Source organism: Astatotilapia calliptera, chromosome 16 (genome assembly GCF_900246225.1).
Source record: "Astatotilapia calliptera chromosome 16, fAstCal1.2, whole genome shotgun sequence".
Classification (NCBI taxonomy): Eukaryota; Metazoa; Chordata; class Actinopteri; order Cichliformes; family Cichlidae; genus Astatotilapia; species Astatotilapia calliptera.
Window position 1 is genome coordinate 28,900,401 of NC_039317.1, and position 25,565 is coordinate 28,925,965.

At 40.7% G+C, this 25,565-nt stretch overlaps 1 protein-coding gene across 15 annotated transcripts in view; it reads left to right on the forward strand.

Annotated features, from left to right (window-relative positions):
- Nucleotides 1-608: 608 nt before the first annotated feature.
- The window catches only part of lrrfip1a (leucine rich repeat (in FLII) interacting protein 1a), a 49,014-nt gene continuing 24,057 nt past the window's right edge, over nucleotides 609-25,565 (forward strand). For 12 of the 15 annotated variants that reach the window (XM_026145465.1, XM_026145466.1, XM_026145451.1 and 9 more), the window contains exons 1-3: nucleotides 609-718; nucleotides 800-1,231; nucleotides 20,433-20,519. In XM_026145465.1, coding sequence (XP_026001250.1) covers nucleotides 1,142-1,231; nucleotides 20,433-20,519 — 177 coding nt within the window. In that variant the 5' untranslated portion in view covers nucleotides 609-718; nucleotides 800-1,141. Of the gene's footprint in view, nucleotides 719-799; nucleotides 1,232-20,432; nucleotides 20,520-23,350; nucleotides 23,865-25,565 lie in introns of those variants that run through there. The other 3 variants (XM_026145452.1, XM_026145462.1, XM_026145463.1) reach the window with 3 other exon arrangements.

Below are 25,565 nucleotides of genomic sequence, written 5' to 3' on the forward strand. Positions count from 1 at the left end.
AAAAACAGCTTTGTAATCCTTTCCAGACTGAATTTGACAAAGTGAAACAGGCTAAAAGATCTCAAAAAGCAACACATCATGCCACAGTCTAGAGAAGAACCTGAGAAACAGACAGGATTAAAGTGAGTTCTTGATTCAGCAGGTCTGCCATTAATCAGGCCTGAGTGTGTTTTGTGAAACTGAACTCGGCTTTCCAAAAAAATGTGGTTAATCACAGTTAACATATGTAATGCATATATATATTATAGCTTCTTGTAGCTTTTGTCTTAGATAGTTTTCCACTATTTTACTCACTTTTGGTATTCTTTAACTAACTTTTTGTATTTCTTTTTTTTTATCATTATTATATGTGACCTTACAACGCTCTTGTGCCACTTTTATTTAAACTATATATATTTATTGTAGCGTATACTATTTTTATTCTTTATCCTGCTGCTGCAACACAATATCTGTCTATCTGGACTTCATTTGCATGGACCCCATTCTTTTTTAATCTATTATATCCATTATATTAGAAGTTCTCTGCATCTTCAAAAGTGTCCAAACTCAGTGTCATGGTGGCTTCCATCGTCGCTCCTTATATACTGTCTATGTGAACTGCGCAGTGGCCATGTTTCCGACAACATGTGAAAGCAGCTTGCCGGAGCACAACCTTTGAAGTTTTTCAGGGAGACTTTGCTGCAGTGAATCCGACAGGTGGTGGAGACACAACGCTGCTGTACGAGAACGAGACTGCAATCATATTTTCACACTGTGGTTTTTCTACAAAAATAATCTTCTACTTCTTTTATGTTTACAGTGACAGGGTCAGAAACACCCTAACAGCACAGGAGCGACGCTCAGGTGATCATTTGTGACCTGAATGCGCCGCTGCACGTGGAGACAGCGCGCAGCTTTGTGAAGCAGACTCGTCGCGAGCTCGTGAGTCGCTGCAGAAACACAGGAAGAAGTGTGAAGACGGATGTATGACAATGAGGCACGCTGAGAACCGGAGCAGGCAGCCCGGGTTTGTGTCACTGACTCCGCGTCTTTAACTTGAAATCTGTAGAAACACATGAAACGCACGAGCCGCGGGTCTGTGTGGATTACCGAAGTCTGAATTAATCGGCACCAAGTGGATTTAAGCGTTTAGGGGGACGACATGGGGACCCAGGGGACAGGACGGAAAAGGTCCACTAAAAAGGACAAAACGACGGCAGAGGACGATGCCCTGAACCTCATAGCCAGAGAGGTGAGTGAAGGGGAGACAATAAATCTTTACTGAGGGGGGTTGGAAGCAATAATGTAACTTTTAAAGAGCCCCCAAACCTATTTAATCACACTTAATCACACTTAAAGGCGCGTTCGCGTTTTTGTTCCTTATGAAAAAAACATTTGTGTGTTTAATGTCTGACTTAGTGTTTCCACATGTGTAATATTGGTCATTGTTAAAAATACGCAGACATTGTCCCCAGTTTTTTTTGAACATCCCTTTCACCTGATACCGCTGCAGCAGGGGCGTTTCCAGTGGGACACGGGGCCCCTCATGAAATCGGTATTTCATCAGCAGTGTAGATATTTGCTGGCTGCAATTTTCACATTTCTGTGCAGAGGGTATTAGGTGACTGTACAGGAGTTTAAACGTGGTTTTTATTGAACAGGGCTGGTCAAACTGCCACAGCTAAGGGCAGTCTGGGCCCCTGTAAGGAAAGGAACACGTTTTGTGAACAGCTTGATTTTTAACATGATGCACATAGTGGAGTTTAGCAAAACTCAGGACTAATTTCATCACATCACAAATTTTTTTTTACACACATGTGGAGTGACATATGCTGAAATTGAGTAAAGATAGAAATACCAGTTTATTATGAATCAATAAGACAATGCCTCTTTCCTTATTTATTTATTTATTTTTTGGCTGGAGGCTGGGGGTTTAGCTTCCCTTTCAGGACATAAGGGGTCAGGCTGAGATGACTGACAGCTGGTTCTGGCCCCCTGAGCAATATTTTCCCACATTGTAATTCAGACACAGTAAGTTCAGGTATTTTTGTGAAAAAAAACATCTGCATAAATAGTTTAATATATTCTAAAGTGAAACAGAATGGCGACAGCTATGATATATTGTGTTGCAGAGATATCAGCTGAAGTTGAAAAGGGCTAGGAGGTTGCGTAATAACCACATGGTGGTGCAGTGAGTCAGAATAGCATCTGATTCATTATTCCAACATTATTCCAACTGGTGTTAGTGCAACGTTTTTACAGAATTTATGTTCCTGCCATACTTGGCTAATGATCAGTTTTTTATAAACATGAACACTAGGGCTGCCACGATTAGTCGGCTAGTCACGATTACGTCGACTATCAAAATCGTTGACGACTGATTTAATAGTCGACGTGTCGTTTGAAGCTTTGTAAGATCCCAAAAGACGCAGGAATAAGTAGTAGGATTTAAGAGTGTAATAACGGACTGAAGCAAAAGATGGCAGCACTGCATGTACAAGGATGCCAGCTGCCGTTAAACCCCGAAGAAGAAGAAGCTGTGTCCGGTATCATAGCTGTGTCCAAATTCAGGAACTGCATCCTCCTGTGGCCGCATTTGTAGGCCGATTACGTTACAGCGACACGAGGAAAACTGTCCAAATTCGAAGACTCCGACAAATGTGCGGTTCATTTCCCCAGATTTGAAGGATGGGTCGGGTGTATACTTCGTGGCCCAACCTATCCCAGAATTCATAGTGTGGCCCAGCTGCCAATGGCGGCAGCTGGTTAGTTTTAATATTACACTTATTATTCTTTCTGGGTCACAAAATAAACGTTTAAAATATTTTCAGGCGAGAATGTAGCTGTGTACACTTCAAATGTCTGCTCAGTTTATCAAGACGCCACATATTTTCAAAAGCGCTGCTATGTTTTCGGGATGTCTGTTACCCACTAGCTCGATAGCTAGCCGGGGTTCAAGGCTCACTAGAGCGTGTGAGAACACCGGACTCCCGGCAAATCGTTTTCAAACCCACCGCCGGCTTTCGCTACTCAGGTTAAACTGTAAGCTAATGATAGTTATTAAGAGCAGATGCATGCTGGTGCAATAAGCTGTCCGTTTTACGTCCAATGGATGCATGATCTGATTAGTCGACTAATCGCAAAAATAATCGGTGACTAGTCGACTATCAAAATAATCGTTTGTGGCAGCCCTAATGAACACAAAAGCATTACGTCATCTTTCTGATAGTACATATATAGTATAAAATAATTTCAGATGGACAAAAAAAGACTGCAGTTCTGGTTAAGGAGGACAGCTCTACCAAATCTTTATGGTAAAATGCTTCCACCACACTGTACAATACATCTGTCAATATTGTCTAGCCTCCCGGTATGTCAGTCAGGCTCAAATTATTATAAATTCTATCAACATAACCATAATTGTAATCCACAGCTGATTATAATGGCTTGCTCTACTTACATGAGAAATTATTTCATGTGCTGACCTGCAGGAATTGTTGAGGTCTCTTTCAGTACTACAGAACTGTAGTTGGCAGTCGCACGTTGTTGTTTCTTAGCAGGTGCCGAAGTCATGTTATGACAGGTTTATGCTGCTTCAAAGTTCCTAATCCTTTTTGTTATTATGAGACTGCGAGTGAAGGATAAATCTAATGTTTTATAGGAGAAGTAATGCCCAGTGGGTCTTCAGGACTTAAGCCAACCTGTTTGAAGCGAACACTTTGCTCCTCTGAGGTGTAAACCTTAAGCTAAGTATCGATATAAAAATTTAGCTTCAAGATGAACTACAAGAAACGGTAAAACCAGACATTTATTGTTACTAAGCAACACTGTGGCCCCTTTGAGGATGTAATTCTCTTTATTTATGAAAAAACTGAGGATCAGACATTCGGTTTATTACTTTCCCTGCTGAAAATAACTTTTCATATTCTGTGCGGCTCCCGGTGAGCATAGAAAACCTCAACTCTCTGTTGTCTGAGCATGATTCAGAGCCACTTGTCTTCAGTTAGGAGGAAGTTGGGTTTTTGCTAACACAACCCGGATGTTTCAGTGAATTTGCATATCATTTCTAACAGTCACACTCTCTCGTCTATTCTTCTTCAAAACCGTGAATGGCCATGGTTGGGCAGTTGGAGTGTTTGAATGTTATCTTCTCTTTACTGCTTATTTGACTGTTTACGCTGCTGTGGGGAGGCTGAGGTTGCACATTCCTGTAGCTGGTAGTGGTTTCTTCTTGCTGCAGCAGTGTTACCCGGTTGACGTTAGAGGAGCTTGACGGAGCTCATGAAGCATCAGCAGCAGATACGGTATCTCCGAGGAGGAGATTGTCCGTGATGGATGAATCGCATGTGTTTGTCGGGGTTGGGAGGAACGGCGGCGGGTTGTTTTCTGTGTCTTTAAGCAGCAGCTGGGTCGAGTCCCTCACTGGCTGTCCTCTGACAGAATGGTATGTCAGTGCTGATGAGTTGGCCTACTCTGCAAAGAAGCTTTAAAAATAGATGCTCCTGGAAGATCAGCTGTTGCTGCACCCCAGTTTTAGAGCGAGTCTGTGGGTGGGGGTGGGGAGTGGGGGGGTGAGGGTGGTTGTTGCTCGCCAGCTGGCCGTCACACAAGCCTGAAAGGAAGAAAGACTCTGCACAAGATAGTGCAGCCAGCTAGCTGCGGCTTATCAGAAATATTATCCTGTACATTTACAGTATTAGAGAGTGAGAGGAAACTGTCAGTACTGCAAACTTGACTACTTATGGAAGAAATGGGAGGAGAGTAGACAGCAGGAAGGAATGTGAGGAATGGATATCAGGGCATTAGTTATACTGTGCTTTAAGGGAATCTGATTCCTGTGTCTGTCAAACAGTTTGAATCATGCTGTAAACATTAATTTGTACTGTAGCGCAAGGATAGAGGATGGCACGCTGAACTGGGCGATCTCTCTTTAAATCGTAATAAGATAGATTAAATTAATTGCCTTAATGAAAGTGATATTGAATCTTAAATATTGTGATTATATTCTTTTGATTACAGTAAAATAATCTATGAACTAAAGAAACCCTGAAAATGATTTCCATGTAGATGCTTTAGTTACAGGTGCTGGCTCACAGTCACAGGAGGATGCTTGAATTAAACGGGGTGATTGCTCATGTTAATCGTAACACTCCACTTACACTTGCTGTAGTGTGACCAATCAAAGTTTTCTGCTGTGATAAAGAGTCGAGGGTATCAGTCAGTCAAGCAGATAAACTGAAGTCTGTCATCTGGCTGCTCTAACAGCAACCTCTGTCAACTCTGATTTAGCTTACTCATGTTACACTGGTTTGAAATGCTTATTTGCTCAGCAGTTATTACCCACAGAGGCCGAAGAGCAATCCCACTGAGTTGAACTTTTCCACGATGAAGCTGAAATTTGTCTCTGCTGTGGGAGTGAAGTTTGGTTAGGATGGTGTCATCAGGCCAAGATTTTAATTTGGGCAATACTTTGGTTTTAAAGTAACATTCCCATCGACCTCAGCAGATATTAGCAAGCTGTTGATGTGTCGTGTTTCCCGAAGCTTTAGATTTTATTTGTATCAGTGGGGATGGGAAAAATTCTCAGTTATAAATTTCTCCTCTGCTTTTAGTTTATTAGTATTTCTTGACAAATATGTACCTGACCGATGTAATCAGCTGCTTCTCAACTAATGCTATGTACACAAGTATTTTAATAAATATACACTTAAAGGGCGTTTTGGATCAATGAAAACTGAGCTTTTCAAAAGTGTTCAGACTTTAGAGAACTTTTGATTGGCCAAAAATATGTCCACAGTTACTGTTATATCTGTTATATATACATACTGTTAAATATGCTCTGTAGTTTCTCAGAGTGCTCAAGCTTGTAGTGGATCTCCAAACAACGTCTTTACAGAGGCAGGTGATCAATGTCAAAGACACTGACAATGAGATGCTTCCCCAGCTGAGAATCTGAGGAAGAGCTTCAAAATGAGAGTCACGAGTAAACTGATTAAATTAATGTCACATGGGTGGCTCCAGTGGGAAAGAAAACACTGGGTGTTTTCTCCTCACGCTTAGGTGTAGGCTTGTGGTCTTTTGTTATAAGCTGGTTTAACCTGCAGCAGCTTTTTAATTTGGTCGTTAGAGACTGATGAGTTGATTATAAAGCTCGGAGGACAATTTAGTAAAAAGGATTATTCAAATCCTGTAATACTGCATGTTAGTGGAAGTGATTTCAGCTTGTTTATCTACAACTGTCAGTCCATCATCTGCTTACATTTTGTTCTTCTTCTAGGTTTTTGAACCAGAGGTCATCAGCACAAATTTGACTGCATAAAATTGTTAACAAGCTGTCTTTGACTGTAATTCAAAAAGAAACAAGCCTCATTGGTCACATATACAATCATACAGAGTACAACATGCAGTGAAATGCGTCGTGTCTGAGCTGTGACAGGCTGCAGAAGTAGCTGCGCCATTCCAGGGCTTGGTGTTTGGCATGGGGGGCCTAGCCAGGACCCTTACTGGATACTGGAAGGGAATCAAACTTGCGACTTCGGCTCCAAAGGTGTGTGGTCTTACCACTACACTATCCAGCTAAAAACAGTATATAGACTAAAACAAGGAGGTTTTACTTTTTGCCAGGCTCCTGCTGTGAATAATAGTGTTCTCTTCAACACTGTTGCATACAGGTTACACTTACTCTTTGTACCATTATTTTGGTTAACAAAGGTGTTATATGAAAGTACAGACTGGCCCATGTTTAGCTTCAGTTTACGTCTTTTCAAGGCAGGAAAAAGATGTGGAAATAAAGTTGTAGCACTTTTGCCTTCACTTTGTGCTAACAGCTATAGTTAATTTCAGAAGGTTTTAAATGATCTTTAATCGGCAGTTTATACTAATTAACTTTAAAGTTCAAATCACGGAGTTAATGAATAATTGTTTTAAATAATGGTTATTATAATTATTGATCATAATACTTGTTATTATGGTTTTTTTGCCATAATTGGACAGTCTGGGTTGACTTTGTTGAAGTTGTAGTGACGTGTGTTATGTACCTTTACCCCCAGTGTACCAGCTATTCCCCTCAGGTTGGTCTACTATCGATTTTCACAGTTATGATAGGAGCACTGGAATTTGGCCAGAAACAGACTGTGGTAAAGACTTTTCTGCAGTATGAACTACACCAAAGATTACACCCAGCTCTGTGTGCCTGAGCCTAAATACGTACCTGAGTCTGTTTGTGTGAACTTAGTTGGCCTGTGAATTCTGTTAAATTTTAGTAGAGAGCACCTTTGATAAATATTGACTGTAAGTTTAAGCAGCTTGTATTCCTAAATTCCAGTCAGGTGCTGGAGAGTCAAAACAGAGGCTGATATCTTCATGACAAGTAGCAGAGTACAGCCAAGGTTATTTACTGCTCTCTCTCTCACACACACTCACTCACTATTTTGAGGTTATTAGTTTTCATTCCTCAATCTGATCTGGACGACGTGGATTAACACACACATGAACAATTGAGGTCCATAGAGCTGACCTTCAGAATCATTATTCGCATTATAATCTGATAATGTAATGAGGTCAACTCTATTTCAGATACTTTGCTTGTTTCAGAACAGCCAGCTGTCAGACCTGGCCCACTGAGCTCAGTTTTAACAGCTGGAAGTCTGAGTACATCTCAGTGCAAGATCTGGGTGAGAAATTAAGACGGCTCATTGAATGATTCTACAAACACAGAGAATGTAAACATGGTTCTGTGCAAACTGTGAACTGAATATAAGCATTTTTAGTTCAGGACCAAAATTGTTGACGATAAAAAGGCAGAAAAAAACATTTCAGCTGCTTTTACAGCTTTTTTTTTAGCATCAGAGTTGGATGAAATTTGAAGGTGAAGATTGAAGGTGTCCTTACTAACCTTCCAACTCTTAATTTAATGCCAGCTGCTATACGCTGGTCCCATTTCGAAGAATAATCTACAGAAGGACCTGAAACCATAAGAGGTCGTTACAGTTGGTGCAACTGAGTTTAAAAATTGAGAAATGCTACTTTTGATCCTTGTGATTGCTTTGGACTTTGTACTAAAAGTTGTTGAAAGCTGTTTTGCAGCAACTGCCTTGTTTTGTTGAAGTAGTTAATACATAATGTCACTTGTTGACTATATATAATGTAATTAAGTTCCTCACTCTGTGGATGACTCTGGTAGTCCAACTTCTGCTCTGCAGCCTTGATGAGCTCAGTGAAGCGGTGCCAGCTCTCCACCTGCTTCAGATTCTGGTTAAAGCAACCATCCAGTTCAGAGAGTCACTCCAGAGCAGAAGAAGGGGAAACTTCACTAACCTTTAGACCAAGGCATTCGAATTGGAGTTTGTCTGAAGCATCTTGAATGACATTGAGGACTACCGTTACAATTACCTGAGCAGCCATCTCCTAAAGAAACAGGAGACAGGAAAGGATAAAGATAGCTGTTTTGCAATGATTGATAATTTCAAAATAAGAGCGAGGAGACTGTCTGATAGTAAATCACATTGGTGTGTTGAACAGATGGGGAAAAAAATCTAAATACATTTAAGAATATTTTGTCAATATAATCAGATGGCCCTCCCATTAAAACATTGACTTGTTTTTGTACAGCAGCTGGATTTGTGTTTATTTAGGTAGAATTGAATTAAATTGAAAAGGAGATTTTTGTTCTCATAGAGACTAAATAAAGGATATAATGGTCCCTGTTGGTAGGGAACACACACACGCCCATTTAAGCACAGAAATGATCTTGCTGTTCTTGGATTGTTTCCATTAATGCGGCTAAAAATGTTTTAGCTTGGCAGTAGAAGAAAAGCTGAAGGAGCAAACTGAATTGTCATTGCTTTGAGTGCAAGTGAAAACTTGTCGCCTGTAGTAAGTACAGCTATAAAAACTAGTGCAGAGTTGCTGGTTGATTTGTAGTTTTTCCAGTCATTACTCTGTGTGTTGGTCAGTTTAGCACTTTAGTCCACACCAAACTAACATCTGCTGGATTTATTACCATGAAATTTATTTCTTACTCAGGATGTCCAAGATATTATGTCACTGCAGTTTGTTCTACATGATGATGTTAATTACATCACATCTAATATTGTTTAAGCTTCCAGGACAAAAACTGCTTTGACATGTTGCTTCTTCAGATCTGTTTCTCTCTGCTTCTCACAGACACAAGGAAAAAAGGTGTGTGTGTGTGTGTGTGTGTGTGTGTGTGTGTGTGTGTGTGTGTGTGTGTGTGTGTGTGTGTGTGTGTGTGTGTGTGTGTGTGTGTGTGTGTGTGTGTGTGTGTGTGTGTGTGTGTGTGTGTGTGTGTGTGTGTGTGTGTGTGTGTGGAAACAGGAGTACGTTGTTACTGACTTGGGAACTTTGTGGTTAGATCACTGTTTCCTTTAAGTTGACTGCGTTGGAATGCTGCTGGTCTGGAGCAGCAGTCCTCCCAATATAGAAGTAGACTACTTTAAGGAGGTGTGCATCATGCCCTTATGTATACAAGTTTCCTGAGGCTGTGTCTGGGTACAGCAGGAAAAAAGAGAGTAAAAGTGGAAAGATGTTACTGGTACAGAAGGTGGTACTGTGATTTGAAGTATCATACTATTAGATTAGATGTCTATTTAGATTATTTTCCTAGAAATTTCTTGCTAAAGCCTCCTTCTCGATGTCATCAGATACCTCATGAAACATAAGCATAACTGATTGTAGTCTTTTCTCTTAGCCACACTGTACTGAGTAACTGACAAAAATATTGTGCGGTTCGAGCCTCGTATTAGGCTAAACAGTAGACAATATGTAAAACCACTGCAGGAATACCAGGTGATGGCGTAATTGATTATCACTGTATTATCTTAGAATCTCTCAGGGTTAAATTAGAGAACAGTCCTGCCTCTGTGAAAAGCTGACAAAGTTACTGTAAATCACTTCAGAGAACAAGCATGTGAAACTGTCCCAGCCAAGTCTGAAAGGACCATGATTGCGTACTCGCTTGGAACATGTTCATGATATCCTGTTGTGAATTAAGCTCAAATCTCAGGAGTCCACTTGCGCTGTTTGGAAAGAGATGGACCAAAAATTTAAAGACCAACAAATCAGGGGTGGGCGTCCTGCATTTTGTATCATAAGTCAGGTTTGTACTTAAAGGGAATTGACATGAAAGATATTTTCAAATGTTTTCTTTTTAATAGGAGTGCTAGATGATGTATGCGCCAGAATGTGTTATGGAATAGTGATAATATCAGCCAGCCTGGCCTTTAACCGATATGGCACAACTTGTTCAATGTTGATAAAAGCAGAAAGGTGACATTCTTTGCATACCAAGAAAAACTGTTTTTGTGCCATAATGGTTGATGATTTGGTATAAACTATGAAGAATGGCTCCAATAATCTCAAAAAAAACCAAAAACCCTGAATATCTCTGATGTTTAACCTCAGTTACCAGTACCAGATCCATGATTCTGCATCACTTACTCCACAGCAGCTTGTCCGGCTTTATGTTGAGACTCTTGTCTGCAGGAGCTTAAAGAGACAATCTAAACTGGGGATTAACTTGCCAGGTTGGCCCTGCGTGGATCTCAGAAGCTCAGTGAAGCGTTTAAGGAATTGAGTATTTAGAGTGGATTAGTCTGAGCCCTGATGATGATGAAGAAGATGAAGCCCACCACACAGTCATCTAGGGACCAGGCCAGAAAGCCACACAGTCCCTCAGGCAGAAACAGCCGAGTTAATCTTTAATGCTGGGGGCACACATTCATACAGTGAAGGCCACCAGTCAAAAGGCACGCTGAATAAATAGTGCGGTTTTGTAATTCTGCCTCTGTTCAGAATAAACACCCAATTTCAGTTGGGCGCTTGAGGTTTTTTCACTTTTAAAACCCCTTCAGTTAAGGTGTTTCCAGCAGTGAACACCCATTATACCATGAAGTACTCAAACATTTTTTTTCTATAAACAATTACGTGGATGGAGTTCCTGATATGTGAATATACAAAGTGCTGGCTTCAGTTCAGTTTGCCCTGCCTGACTCATGTCTCCATAAAAGGAAGTGGCTTGCCTGTGTGTATTAGTTTCCTCTTGATGACATCACCATGTGCACGGCCCAATGTAGATTGTTATCACAAACTCCTTCCTGTTTATTCCACAAGGCTGAGTTTCCTCCGAAGTTCAGGGAGCGAGGTGGGAATTGGAGAGAGGTTTGGGTGGGGTAATTGAGTGCAGATATAGCAAGTTATTAGATCAGGTAGATTTTTGGGTGGGTGGGGGATGGGGGATTGCACTTAGACCAAAAGAGTAGGCCCAATGTAAAACGCTGCAAGATACATCTGCAAATTCCTGAAGATCCTGAAAAGCAGCTCTGTGACCAAAACCCTCAGTACAGCTATGCCAGCATAATGCAGCAGCATTAAGTTACTGATTATTTGCTAATGACTCAGACGGACATCACCATTATCAGCGAGCTAACTGTCGCTGGAGAAACATGATAAAGCACCCAAGGTGTTCAGCTGGTTTTCAACCTTCCGAGTCCTAATCCAGTCAAGCATGTGATCAAGATGTGGTAATGTGAATGGAAGTGCATAAACCACATAGGCTCCATCCAGATATTGTATATAAAAGATGGACGTAGGGAAATTTAAACCTCAACTTTAGTGTTTTTGCCACCACCATGTGGATTTATGGGAGCCAGATGTATTAAGACCACATTTGGACCTGAGTTTGGAGATCTAAGTTAACTGCTAATGCTAGCATGCTTGGCTAACAAGCTGTATCCATAAACTGTATGAGTGCCACATTTTTGGTCAGGTTGTTTTGTTAAACACCAAAAACATGGCTGAGAAATATATTCAATCTTTCAAATTAGCAGAGATGAGGCCTAGCAGCTACAGCCACCTGATGACACACCTGCTAATCAAAGCATCCATGTCGCCAAATTTACAGTTTTAATAATATCGAACCTGCTCAGCTTCCACCTCTGGTGGAGTTGTTATAAATAAGGAAACTATTCACAGAGGTCAGAACCACAAGTGACCATTAGAGAAACTACAGCTTTTGGCACTTTTGCATTGGAATTATTTTTTTGTTTTTTATTTGTTACCTTGTATTTTTTCCGAGAAGTCCCTTTGAGATCAAAATGTCTGTATGGTAACAGACATGCAACAAACATCATGTAAAAAGCAGCTCATATTTTATGATACACAAAGACCCACAACAAAAACACTCTTAGCCTCTTAAGAAAAACAACCACACTTCCTTCATTACATTTATTCCTTCCTTTAAACTCAGCATTAGATCAAAGCTGTGTTTCCTGTAAAGGTATTGCCTGCCTGAGGTGTGTGGTAAGACAATGCAGATTTCTACAGATCTATGAAAAACCCAGCAGGTCATGTTTTAGCTGCCACAGGACCCAAAGGATCCACTTCCAACATACTAGTGCCAAACACTTCAGGATAGCCCCAGTGGTCATATGTCAGTACTCTGAGGTGTCAGAGCTGAATTGCAGTATTACACGGGTGGTTTTACTGTTGTGGCTGAGTGCTTGAAATCTGTTGATGACCAGTAACATTTTTTTTCACTTCTCTTGGCCCTTTAGCCTGCTGACCTTTCAGCATCGCAGTTACATCAGATTCATATTTGTCAATAACTGCATGCATATAGCCACCACGCCTCTACAGTACCATATTTGGTTAAATTATAGTACACTGTGTCACTGTGTCTTTTTTAATTTGTCCAAAGCATCACTTGTAACAGCTTTTGATGATGGGCAGTAGTGACTCTGTTGTCCTGAGTTCATTAAATCACATGAATGGAAAAGAATCCTAAACTGAGATGATCAACCACATGTTCCTTTGAGTGACAGAGGAACATGTGGTTGTTTGTTTTGACTGGTTTGCAGTGTGATGAATAGGGAACAGGAGCAAGTATCGGAAAATAAACTTTATGTGCCCTGTTGGTGTTGAGCTCCCTGATGCAACAACTGTTTTTGTGGTCTCTTAAGCAAACCCGATCATCCTCCGTTTGTTGGTTTCACTGCCCACAGGCAAGCAGTAAACAGCTTTGTTTGAAAGTGTGATTTAATTAAGAAGTATATCAGCATTTGTAAATAAACATGTCACAGAAATTACTCTCTGCAACAAGTCTCCTGTTATTCACTCACAGAGCTACATTTTGCAACTTCCTGTGAGGTGTTGTTTTCCCATCATGCTTTAGTGGCACTGGGAGTTTCAACATAAACTGTTGCTGCCTGAAGCGCGGTGGTCAGGCAGTAAGAAGTGTCCTGATACTCCCACAGAGAAAAAAAAAACAAGAAGATAGATTATACCCAGTTGGAAACGTATTAAAATAACTTAAACAGGCATCATTTACAATATGTCAGTGACTAGTTTGCAAACAGAGTGTTTGTATATCATTTAAAGTATGCACAAAGTGCTGAAATGTAGCTCTGCCGGTTTTATCTCATGTCCTCGGTGTTCAGACCCAGCTGCCTCCCTCGTTTTATTTTTAGACATGTCTGAAGCATATACTATTTATTTTTATTCCTGGCCTGAAGTAGCTTGCCCAGTGGCTGACCACTTTGTTTGCAATGCTGAGAGCTGTACAGCTGCTCCATATGTTTGTGGTGCAGCCTGGGGTTTAGTTGCAAGGCTGTGTGAGCAGAAGCAGGCAGGAGTTTTCCTTTTTCCCCTGGATGTTCTGTACTTAACCACAGTTCATTAACCCTCTCCAGGCAGATGTTGCAGATTTGCAACAGTTAAGACCTAACAACCTGATTACCCCACATACATGTTTTATGAGTTTTTTTTACTCAGAAGTACCATTGCAGGACTTGGTTGTGCATTAGCAACACAAAACTTAATTTGGGCCTGAGAGGGTTAACATGTATGGGTGGAGTGAGTTTTAATCAAGAAGTGCGATGGTTGGACACTCGGCATTTTCCTTTCAAATTTACATTTATGTGGTTTGTTTGATAATATAATTTAATCAAGTGGAACCAGTTATTATGACCTCAGTTGTTTGGGTTTGTCATTTATTGGTCAGACTGTTGTCATTTCATAATGACCTTAAAAGGCAAATTATATGACAAACTAAGAGCTTTCAACACAGTCTTGAATACAGACTGTATGTAGAGGATGGATGTAACCTTTAGCCTTTGACATGTAGGTTTGTTTGTTTTTTTTAAATCCAATGGGGCCAGTGGGAGTGTGTGGATCTGACTTAGAAATATGAACCCGGTGGGCTCATATGGTAGTGACCTGTCAATTACAGGTTAGGCCTACCTGAAAGAGTACACGATTTTTTGTTGTTGTATTTTTTACAGTAAATGGGACCAAATTCACAAAACTATAATTGAGTTGCATTAAATAATAAATGTTATTTAATGTTATTTAAGTACCAACATTAACTCATTCACTGCCAGCCATTGGCAGTGAATGAGTTAAACCCATTGACTCATACACTGCAATTGACGGCTATAGACGTCAATGGCAGTGAATGAGTTAATGAGCAACATAGACATTTTCTGCAGTCTGATTTGTTTTTGTTGTTGTTTCTTAAATCAGTCGCTGTCTACGGGTCATGTGAAGGAATTTTTGCTTAAAGCTCCACATTCATCTTTTTCTTTCATTGGCTGTATATTTAAAAATAGCAATGTCCCATTGGTTTGTTGACTCGTGTTGATTGGCCATCTTAGCTTTTTGAAACCAGATATCAGAAATAAGGGGTGAAACTGAGTGACAAACCAATGAACTCTACACATGGTCACTACACACCTATAAGGTAGTTACTTCTTTCTCATAAGGCCAGCCCACTGTAAAGTAAACCTTCTGTTAACCTCTATTCTGTACCTAATAGAGAACATAATACAATATATAAGCAGAATCATCAAGATCAAGACGTTGTTTATTGATGCTATAGGCCCATTTTCCCACAGACTTCTATAAGGAGTTTTAATAGCAGTCATCCCTTTATGACCATTAGAAAGAATTGAAACTTGATGGCAAGTTAAGTATTTTTTTGTTTTGGTGCTGTAGTTCTTCATGGTCTGTACTTTTCCTCTGTGAGCACATGTGGAATCGTCTGCTGAGCTCATCAGGTTTGGAAACAACGGCTCGATTTGTCCATTTGTGACGTCCGTTGAGTTGACTCATGTCTATGGCTTCATAGTAAGCTGAACTTTCTTCCAGCCACTCCCTTTTAGGCAACATCTGAGGCTTATAAGGTTCTGCAAAGAGGAAATAAACTTTTTTTGGTACACTTAGTCATCACCCTCACCGTACAATGAGCGAACTGTGTGTGAATCCACCTAATGATCCCTTCTCATTTTAAACACAGTCAAACAGAAATCAGAGTTATTTCTGTGCTCTCTTTGTGGAGCCTGTCAGCACTCGTGGTCATTAGAATAACCACCCAACTTTGGCTGCTGAAGACGGGCATGCAGGGCGTGGGAATCCAGCTTGCTGGAGACAATCAGACTAGGTTGGCATTCGGCTCTTGAGGACTTGGTGCCCCGAGAGGCTGTCAGGAGACTCAAGGGATCAAGTTGACAGAAGCCAGAACTATAAATTTGACCTCTCTAGGTACTTAAGTAACATATTATTATGATTAAAATGGAATAAAAAAAACAAACTCTGCAACTTAGAGCTAGAAGGAGGCTATATAATGAACCTTCATTAAACTAGGGGGTGAATCATTGTTTTGGTTTGGGGGTTTTTGCAGCTACGATTGTGGCTTCTAATGATTGTGAAACTATGATTATGGGAATAAAATTATTATTATTTTGCATTAATTTTCTCTCCAAATCTCTCATTTGGTCTTACACAATAAATTGCGCTCATCAATTAAGGAAAGATGATGAAAATACTGTGTGTGAACTGTCATCTCTTTTTCAACCCAAATTATTCTATTTATTTTCCATTTGAAATGTATTTAAAGTTTGAGGGTTTATAACAAAACAAACAAAACAAAGTTAAATCCATAATGCTTGTTAAGGTGATGAATAGCTACATTAAATATCTGAGATTGCCATAATTGACCAAAATAGTAATTTATGATTTTTCCACTGTGAAGTATTCCCACTTAAACTTGTGTATTTTTTTCTTCTGTCGCATCTCCAAATCACTATAGAGCATCCCAGTTTTGCACTGAACTAGCTCACTGTCTCTCAGGAGGGCAGACAGCCCATTGACATCATGCTGAATTAGAACAGTTTGATAGAACCAGAGTCCATGTAGGTCGGTATAAATAGCCTTAGAGGAGGAAAGAGAAAGGAGGTATGAGTGTGTCTTTTGGCCTAGTTATGTGCATCTTTTTGACTGGAGGCTGATGCAGCATACACTCGCATGGAAAGATGACCCAGTCTGTTACAGCTGCTCGCATCATGTTGGATTACTTTAACTGAAAGCTGGTACCCCGTTTAACTGTTTATTTTAACTTCAGCTTTTGCTTTTTTTGTGTGTCTTGAGTTAAGCTGTTGTGTGCTTAAGTACTGCACTCTATGGCCATACAGTAAAAGGAAGGCAGTAATGTGGTCATGATGAAATAATTCACACCTCTTAGTGTTGTGAAGGTTTTTGAAGGGCGGGTGTTTGAAAGGTGGGTTCCTTTAAGCAGTTTGTGTCTGAAATTTGACTTTCAAAGTTTTAAAACTGAACAAGAAGATGAAAGAAGGTCTCTTACCTCATCCTGAAATGAGTGAATTTTTTGTTTTTCCATATGAAATTAATAATTCCCGAGCTTCCCAAGCTAGGCGAACACCTCAAGCATAATACACTCATTTGTCCTAAAACATATCACAAATCCCGGGAGTATAAACCGTTTTAGACATAGGATTGATAACCTTTAATATAAATTAATCAAAGAAATAGACTACAAGTTGGAATTGAATGAAAGTGGATAGTGGATGTTCATATTAAGCATGACCAGAGTTTCCAGTAATGAAGATGAATGCCAGTAATGACCATGAGCCTAAAGCTTAGCCCTCAGACTCAGTTTTAAACAATTTTTCCTTCTCTTGTCTCTGTATGATGTCATGGAGGGGATACCCCTAAATATGAGCACAAAGATCTGACTGTGAGCACAGAAGCCCCACCCACCTGCTGTGCAACATTTTAAGATATGTAACCAATCAGAAGAAAATGTATTTAACGTGAGGGAGGAGCTAAAATGACTCATTTCAAATAGAACTGTGAATCATGCAAAACTACTTGAGTAGAGTCAGAAAAACGAAATTTGCAGACTGAAATTAAATGAAAGAGACACTTCAACCAGTGCCGATACTGATTTCATCCCTTCATCACACCATCTTTTAATATTTAGCCAGTGCAAATATGAGTGTGATACAGCAAACAAACATGTGACCTGTTATATGTAGTTTTCCCAGCTGGCCTGTAATTAAAGGCACCAGTAAAACAAATTGGTCTACACAATAGATGCTGACTGCAAGGCAACCTTTGTGACTTGACGGGAAAGTCTAATGCAGTATGCAATTGTTCACATTTTTCTGACACTTATTGAACTGAATTGTGTTGCATTGTGTACAGCACTATGTGCCCACCCATAAAAATATTTCCAGCGATTCATGCTCCCTAATCTGCCTGTTGCAGGTCTGTTTTGCTCTTGTCTTTGATCTGAATTAAGTTGGTGGTTGAACTATTGAACAACCTCACTGACAGAGTGGATAAAAAGCACTTCACCCCAGAGCCTGCTGTTTGATGGAGCAACTGTGTACCAATGCTAATGGAAGTTTTTAAGTGCTGTATTTATGCTGCTCGAGGTCAAACAGACTAATGCCATGTTACTCTTCTGCCACCTCTAATTTCATGGAAGAGAAAATGTCTAAGAGGGAGTTTATGTGTGCATACATAGTGTAGATGGATTTGTGTCTTAAAGCTTTTGGTAGAAATGCAAAGAGTCCCAAGGACAGTGAGCATTGACTTGGAGGAAATGGCACTTATGCAGGCAGTGAGTGCAGCACAGAGTCAATATAGACTCCTGCATCATCATTTTTAGGAGCCTTTCAAAAAATTCTTTATAATTAAGGCGTTTTGTTTTGGGCTTTTTTATCATTATTTAACAATGTTTAGTTATTTGGCAAGACCTACTCGGGACAATTCTTTTGAGTTGGAAGTTCCTGGAATGCATTATGGTGACATGGCTCGCATTCATGTGCAGGAGGTGCTCGGCAAATAGACACAGTTCACTGCAGGGCAAAACGCATCTCTACTGAGGCAGCGACCAGCCTGCTGTTCAGATATTTCAATCATCTGTTGCCCGGTTCCATACCTCCAAGACATCTTAAGAGCAGATTCAAGCAGATGGTTGCTGTGTGAGTCATTCTGTACACTTCCTAGCTCATAACTTCTATCAAGCGGCCATAGCATCACGGGGATCTACACGCTAAAAAAGCAGGCTTTAAGTAAGTCATGAATGCTCACAGCACTTCAGTTAGTTGTAGTTCATATTTTCACCTGCAGCTTTGCTGATCAAGTCAGCTTTAAATCCAGATGTTTGCTCGTATAATGACAGCTGTCAAAAACGGCTTATTGGTGAACCAGCGGCATCCATGACCCAGCATGTATAACAAACAGATGCCAGTTTCAGTTTCTGTAATATAACTACAGCTTTACTGTGGAGGAAGCCTGGGAGGAACTGCTGTGTGTCTGTTTTTGGTGAGCTTCACCACATCACCACACCTCGCAAATGCTGCAGTCAGTTTAGTGTTTTATTAGTTTTGAGATTAATAAATGTCTAAATGTTGTACAAGGTTTCCTGCAGAAAGCACTCACACTGAATTTTTCTTTTCCCCCTCAAGTGTGCACTTTAAAGTTGTTTAAATAATGCAACAAACAGAATTAAACGCTGAATCATAAAATAGTCAAGTGACATAAGTGGAAGTTTTGCCCACTCATCACTTCCCAAATGAGACTCTGTGTCATGGCAAGGCATCAAAGACACATGAACTTTAACCTGGACAATTTCAGAATGATACAGGAATATAAAAACCTGGATAATAAAGCAGGATAGTAACAAAGCGAGCGTGCAAGTGTTGCTGACGGCATGAACACAAGCTGAATAAAAGTGACTGAATAAAGTTTGCTCAGCAAGCACTGCTGATACGCAGCGAACATGCTGACATACAGACCAAATGCTGTTCTTTCTTTTAATGTACATATTCAGAGAGCATCTTCTCTTCTTTGTGCAAAGGAGAGGAAATTGTTAAAACTAAAAAGTGAAAACAATGGACTAAGTGATGCAGTTTGAGCGTGAACATGAGTAGAGACCTGCAGAGATGTTGCGTAAAGCTTTAATATCCCTGAGGGGCCGTTTGCTTTATATACTCTAGTCCAACAGATTACAGAAATACAGTACAAGCTCCTGCTGTCAGAGGGAAAGGGCCACGATTGGTTTAAAGAAGCAGCATATGGAAGAAATTACTCTGTGTCTATTATTGGTGCCTTCAGGGAGCTCAAACCTTTGCCCTGATGGAAGCATCTGGAGAACAACATGTAAAGGATGCTGGGGGCCAAAACAATGATCTGTGCCTTTGATAAGATCCTCATTTCATCTCATACAGAGGCTGAAGTTTGCTAACGGTAGCGCAGGAATCTAGCTTGACAGTTTGCTCCCATTTTAAGACTGAGATTAATGTGCTTCTGTTATCTGCGGTGCAGAACGTCAGTGTTGTTGATGACAACACAGATTTGGCCAAGCTTGTTTGTATCCCCTGGTGAAGCTTTTTAATGAATGCAGACACGTGTATGTGAGTCCTGAGCTGAACTTTGTTGATAGCGTGCATGTGTGTGATCGTGCTTTCTTCTGAAACCAACTCTGTATTTAGTGTTTTCCTGTTACTCAGTCATGGTGACTGACATTGGGGAAATGCATTAGTGCAGCGGTATGAGCTGTTACAGTTACCCCGCCTAGAGGCTGCAGCCGTGTAGTGTCTACCACAAGTTAGAGGAAGGAAATGCTTACACACACGCACACTGTAACACACACACTTGCAGCACACACTCTGAGAGAGAGATCCTTTTAAGGGAAAGACCCTGCTCTCGCCTGAGTGCTGAGTGGAGCAGAGGCAAGTCTTTCAAATGTACGGGGGCCTAGGAGTCTCACTAGATTGTCTGCTTCTAAATAAAGTCCATGAGATCTGTTCAGAGTTTAAATGATTCTTGATGTCCTGTGTTTGTTCACTGCTTTATTGACTGGTTTTTAGGGGCTGGTAGTGTCCCCCTGTGATATTAATCTTCAACTGTGTGACTGTTTTTATTTCTGTTTCCCAACAATGTGTCACAAAGTTCCCAAACTAACTCTGTCAAGGAACTGGAGCTCTGTTCACATTTGTGTTGACAATTTATAGATGTATAGATGTGTGTGAGTTGGACTAAGTCTGCTGCTATCTAACTTCTCCTTTTTTAATTTTCTCTCTCTGTGTTTTTATTCCCCCCCCCCCCCCCCCCCCCCTTTCCATCCCAAGGCCGAGGCCAGGCTGGCAGCAAAGAGGGCAGCCAGGGCAGAGGCCAGAGAGATCCGCATGAAGGAGCTGGAGCGACAACAGAAAGAGGTATACAAGTCAAAATACCCCATGACATGTGACACACGATATGGCATAATACAAAACTTCATGTTAGGACAGATATGCAAGATTTTACATCTGTAAGAGTTTAATATTTCATGCTGAATCTAAACAGCGGAGCACTGATGGAGTTAAACAAGTATTTCTGCTGTCTGCCAAATGGCTAACACTGTTCTGAAAAACAAAAGGATTTAAGCAGACTTGTTGTTACTAGACACTTGGTTTTGTTTGGACCGAAAGCATTTCCGGTCAGCTCTGCTTTCTGCTCTTAAGCTGACTCTTTGATCCTGTGGGTCAAAGGTCAGAGGAACTGTGACTGCAGCACTTAGGAGCACTGCTGTCGAGATCCAAGCAATCCTTGCCGTTCATAGAAAGAACATTCCTGTGGATTTGATTTGGATTGATGTAAAAATGTAGTTTAGACACTGACTTTTGATTGACTTTTTTAAAATTCCTTCATTAAAAAAACCTCCAACATCTATAGATGATGTTGTTCAACACACTGAATTTATGAGTTGATTCGAACCATAGAACCATATAATTAAGATGGATGTAACAAGCAGGAAGTCACTCATTAATCTTTGGGCTCCCATTCTGTAGCCTCTAGCTGAGCATGTTAGCAATCTTGGCCTTTTGAAACCAGATAAGGGTGGGCTCTAAGGAGTCAACCCCTGCTGGACATGTTAAAGAATCCAGCTTTAAGGCTTTCGGAAAGGGAAATTATTACATCTATTATTTATGTACTAAAACAGTGCCCCCACCTATACACAAACATCTCGTAACAAACTAATTCCTTAGTTACAAGGTTTCTAGGTTGGCTAAATATCCAACAGCTGATACTGAGGTTAAATAACCATAGCAAACGAGGAAGTCCTCCAAAGTTCTCACTAATTACTCTTTCAACAAAACCTTTTAAAGTTAATCTCATCCCACGCTGATACAGATATTGACACATGGAAAGTTTTTGAGTAACATAAAATTAGAGCTTTTTCTTCAGACACCACGGAGCACATTTCCTGTTAATTAACCGTCACATGTAAAGGGCTTCTTCCAAAACAATCACAACAGTAATTTGCATTATCTGTTATAAACTGTACACCTTTGAAAGGTCAGAAAGTCTAACCTGCAGAGTTGGTTGTTATTGCATTTCTATTTTTGTGGCTTTGTCTCTTTGGTTAGCTAAATACAGTACATAGTGTAACACTGACATAACTTATTCCAGATATTAGTAGCCCCGTAATGTGATGCACTACCTTCCTGGGAAGTAAGCAGTGAATTAAATCTTTGTTTTTTTATTTAACATGTCCATTTTTACCAATGTGTTGTGGAAAACTTGTACATGTCTCGCAAAAAGAGCAAAGAACCCCATAAATCTCTGTACTGGACCCTCGGCAGCTCCAGTGTCGGTGCTGGCGTCCGTGCTGTGTTCTGAGTTGTGTTGAATCAGGTGCAGCGCTGAAAGGTGTTTGGATGTGAGCTCAGTGCTGTTACATGAGTTTTTCTTTCTTTGGTTGAGCACCTCTGATCTGAACCACGGGGAGTCTCGCTTTTCCGAGCTCACTATTATTAGTCAGTAGTAATCCTGAACACATAAACAGACTACAGACTGCCTAGCACCTGTGGAAACTCAACTCAAAAGTTGCTCAGTTTCTGTGTGAAGGGATTTTTTTTATTTGTTTGTTTTAAAAAAGCAGAAGAATAAATGACAGTGAAATAATTGTCTGCTGTGGCAGACGTCAGTCACAGTTTCTGTACTGTTGAAGCATATTTCTGGAAATTCAGTCGATAAACTTTATTTCCTGTGCTGCTTGCGCACACGGACATGGAATCTCTGGGGGTGTTCTGGCTTTCTCGCACTGTGACGTTAGCAGACACCCCTTTGGATTCTGTGGGTTTCAGGCTGGAGCCACAGATGCTGCATCAGATTGAGATGTGGGAAGGTTGAAAGCTTCTTAGCTACTTTGCTACATCCCTCGAGCAGTTTTTGTGGGTGCATCGTACTGCAGATGGAGGCTGCTGCCATCAACTCCTGCAGTCACTGAGTGCTGTGTTTGCTCCAAAACAATAAGTGCCTTCATAATTTCAAGTGACTGTCAACATTAAACTTTGTGTGACCAGAGTTCACTGTGATTTTAGTAGACAACATGCATGTGCTTTCGCAGCTTCAGCAACCACCACATTAAAAGAAAAATTCCATAAACCTTTTAGGCAAACAGACACAGAGCAAAATGAGTGCCAGTTTAGCTCACTGGTTGCGCAGGCACCCATACATGCCTTATGGCCTGGGTTACTGTGAAGCCCCCCCTTGTGCAACCAAAACACCTTTGACCCCTCAGGGTATAAACACAGAACCTCATAACCACAATGTTAGCAGCAGATCCTTCAGTTTCATCCATGTCACAGACACTTGGATACCGATCAGCACCGTGGGCTTTTTGGTCACGGAACCATTCCTGGGCTGTGTTTTCAGTGTGGCTGAGGGTGTTATTACACTGTAGGAGACACTCAATGGCACAGACTGGTGGCCTCAGTAATGGTTAGGTGGGACAGCATCCATATTAATACCAGGTCACTGCATTATACTGAGACAGTCCGATGTATGTTATTCACAGAAATTAGTATTTTACATCAAGCTGAACCTTTTATGGCTCGTCAATATGGAATGCCTATTTTTAAAAGATATTTTTAAGATTATTAGTAATTATAATATTAATTTATTGTTATTTCACCAATCAAAACACAGGTGTCAAGCCTGAACAATAATCTTCTGCATGTACGCACACACACACACACACACACACACACACACATCGGTCACATATGCCAGATTAGTGGTCACTGGCAAGCTGAGTGTGTGTGTTTGTGTGTCCTTTAAACCTTTTAGCCGAGTTCTAAAGTAGCTTAGCAGGTTGTGCTCTGTGGTCCAGCCTGCAGTGGAGCAGTCGTTGTTGTTATTGTTGTTGTTGCCGTATCGTGGACGCCAGCGATGGGTTGCTGTGCTCTCGGCCACCTTCTGGATTTATGGATGTTTCCTCATACGCTGAAGACAGAAATTAGGAGTGGATTATTAGCAGAAGCTTTGCAGCATTAAACGCGAGGGGAAATTCAAACCTTGGTTGCTCCGAGTGCTCTGAGCTCAAATCTCAGCGTTCTGTCATACCATCAGCCTGCCTTCATGACTGGTCATGGTGTTACCTGTTGACCGCTGAGGGATGCGACCTTTCCTGGTTTCCTGAGGGCAGCAGGACGGCCGGGCGGCGGCTTACCAGAGGGGGGCTGAGGGCTGCCCTCACCAGGCGCCCAAAAACCCCTCCAATTAAGAAGGTGCGCTCGGTGAGTCAAAGGGGACCGGTGCTGGCATGTAGGCTGATTGTGTAACTCGGTTGATGAATGGGATTATGACGGTGCCTGACTCTCTTGCTAATAGGCTGTCCAGACACGTAATAAGAGATAAGTAAGCAAACGAGATCCCTCCAGTCACTTCCTAATCTGATTAGACTGGACACTGGTCATTTTTGTGCAATATTACGCTCTTTGGAGTTCAACTCAAAATCAAATTCTCTTTAACTAGATTGTAGTATTGTGATTGCGTTGATCTTGAAGCAAGATCAAAGTTCACAAGGTCAGAAGCATCTGAGGTTCTAACAGAGGAAGTTTCTGGAAGATGTGTGCAGAACATTAGAGCTGTGACTCTGCAACGATATGAATTATAGCGATATTTATAAATAAATCTGACCTTTATAACTCACTTTCACCTTCTTGAAGTTTAGTATGACTTTCCTGAGTCGACAGCATATCTGTGAGGTTATCGTTGTGGGGACGTGGCTTTCCATTTCAGGTTAATTATAGATTAGGTGAGGGCAAGAGGCCGTTCTCCATTGATCACCTAAAAGTGCTGCTGCTACTACAGCGATGCAGCGGGCAGAGCGGTCATCTGCAAATCACTTTGTGATGACCAGAACTGCAAAAGTGGCCAATCCATTTATTGGGCAAGTATACAAGGGAGACAGTGGTAGTAAATCTGGATTAAAGCACTGGGGTAGAAAGTACGTCATTGAGGGTGGGGTGTGTTTTTAGTGTGTCCTGCTGTCAGCAGAGTTTTTGAAACAAACTCAAAAAGGCAGTGTGTAGGGTTGTTTTAAATTTAACAGGCAATGTGTTGGTCTCACTGGTGAAGGAACGTATGTGGGAGATTTTAGGAAATCTGATTGCAGTCTTTCCGTTTTGTCCCGTCACGTTAACATCAGCAAAACACTCAAAGAATGAAGGAAATTGGAGGCTGCAGAGATCTTTATTTTACTTTAAAAGTTTGCCAGCACAGAACATCTCGAATAACAACCACTACCAAAATAAATAAAGCCAAGGTTAATTGTATTTATCGGAATAGTCAAACAACCTTAATTTTCCGTAATTTCCTCAAACATTCCAAATTTCAGATGGCAACACCCCCAAGTGACGCAGCACATCGACCACAGGAAACACTAAGAGGGTCTCAGCCTGGCTGGTTTGATTTGATCTCTTTAGTCTGCTTTTGATAAAATAATAACAATAATAAAAAAGGTAACACTTATAGCAAAGGGTTAGGAGCACAGGTTCCTGGACCCCAGAGGGTTTTAGGGGTTTTTGTTTGTTTGTTTGTTTGTTTGTTTTTGGACATTTTGTACAAGCTGCTGATATATTTTCATTTTTCGTCACCCAAAATTACAATGACTGGGTCTCCACACTGTACTGTGTGGTCTCAAGAGCTCTGCTGATGATGTCCAAGCAAATGTGCAAACAAACAATTTTGCACTAAGAAAGAATTAACAACCAAATATCTTTTAAAATCTGGAAGGTAATTTCAGGGGGATTGTTTTGTTTTTGTTTTGTTTGTTTTTTTACATCAGCAGACTTTTTTTCAATAGACAAGCATCATCTTCATCATCATCTAAGGCAACCTTCAGCTTCCTGAGGGGAAAAACATCAAGTAGCTTGGAAAAGCAGTGAGCTTCAGCTGTAGCATTTTGGTGACAACATAAAACACACATACTCCTT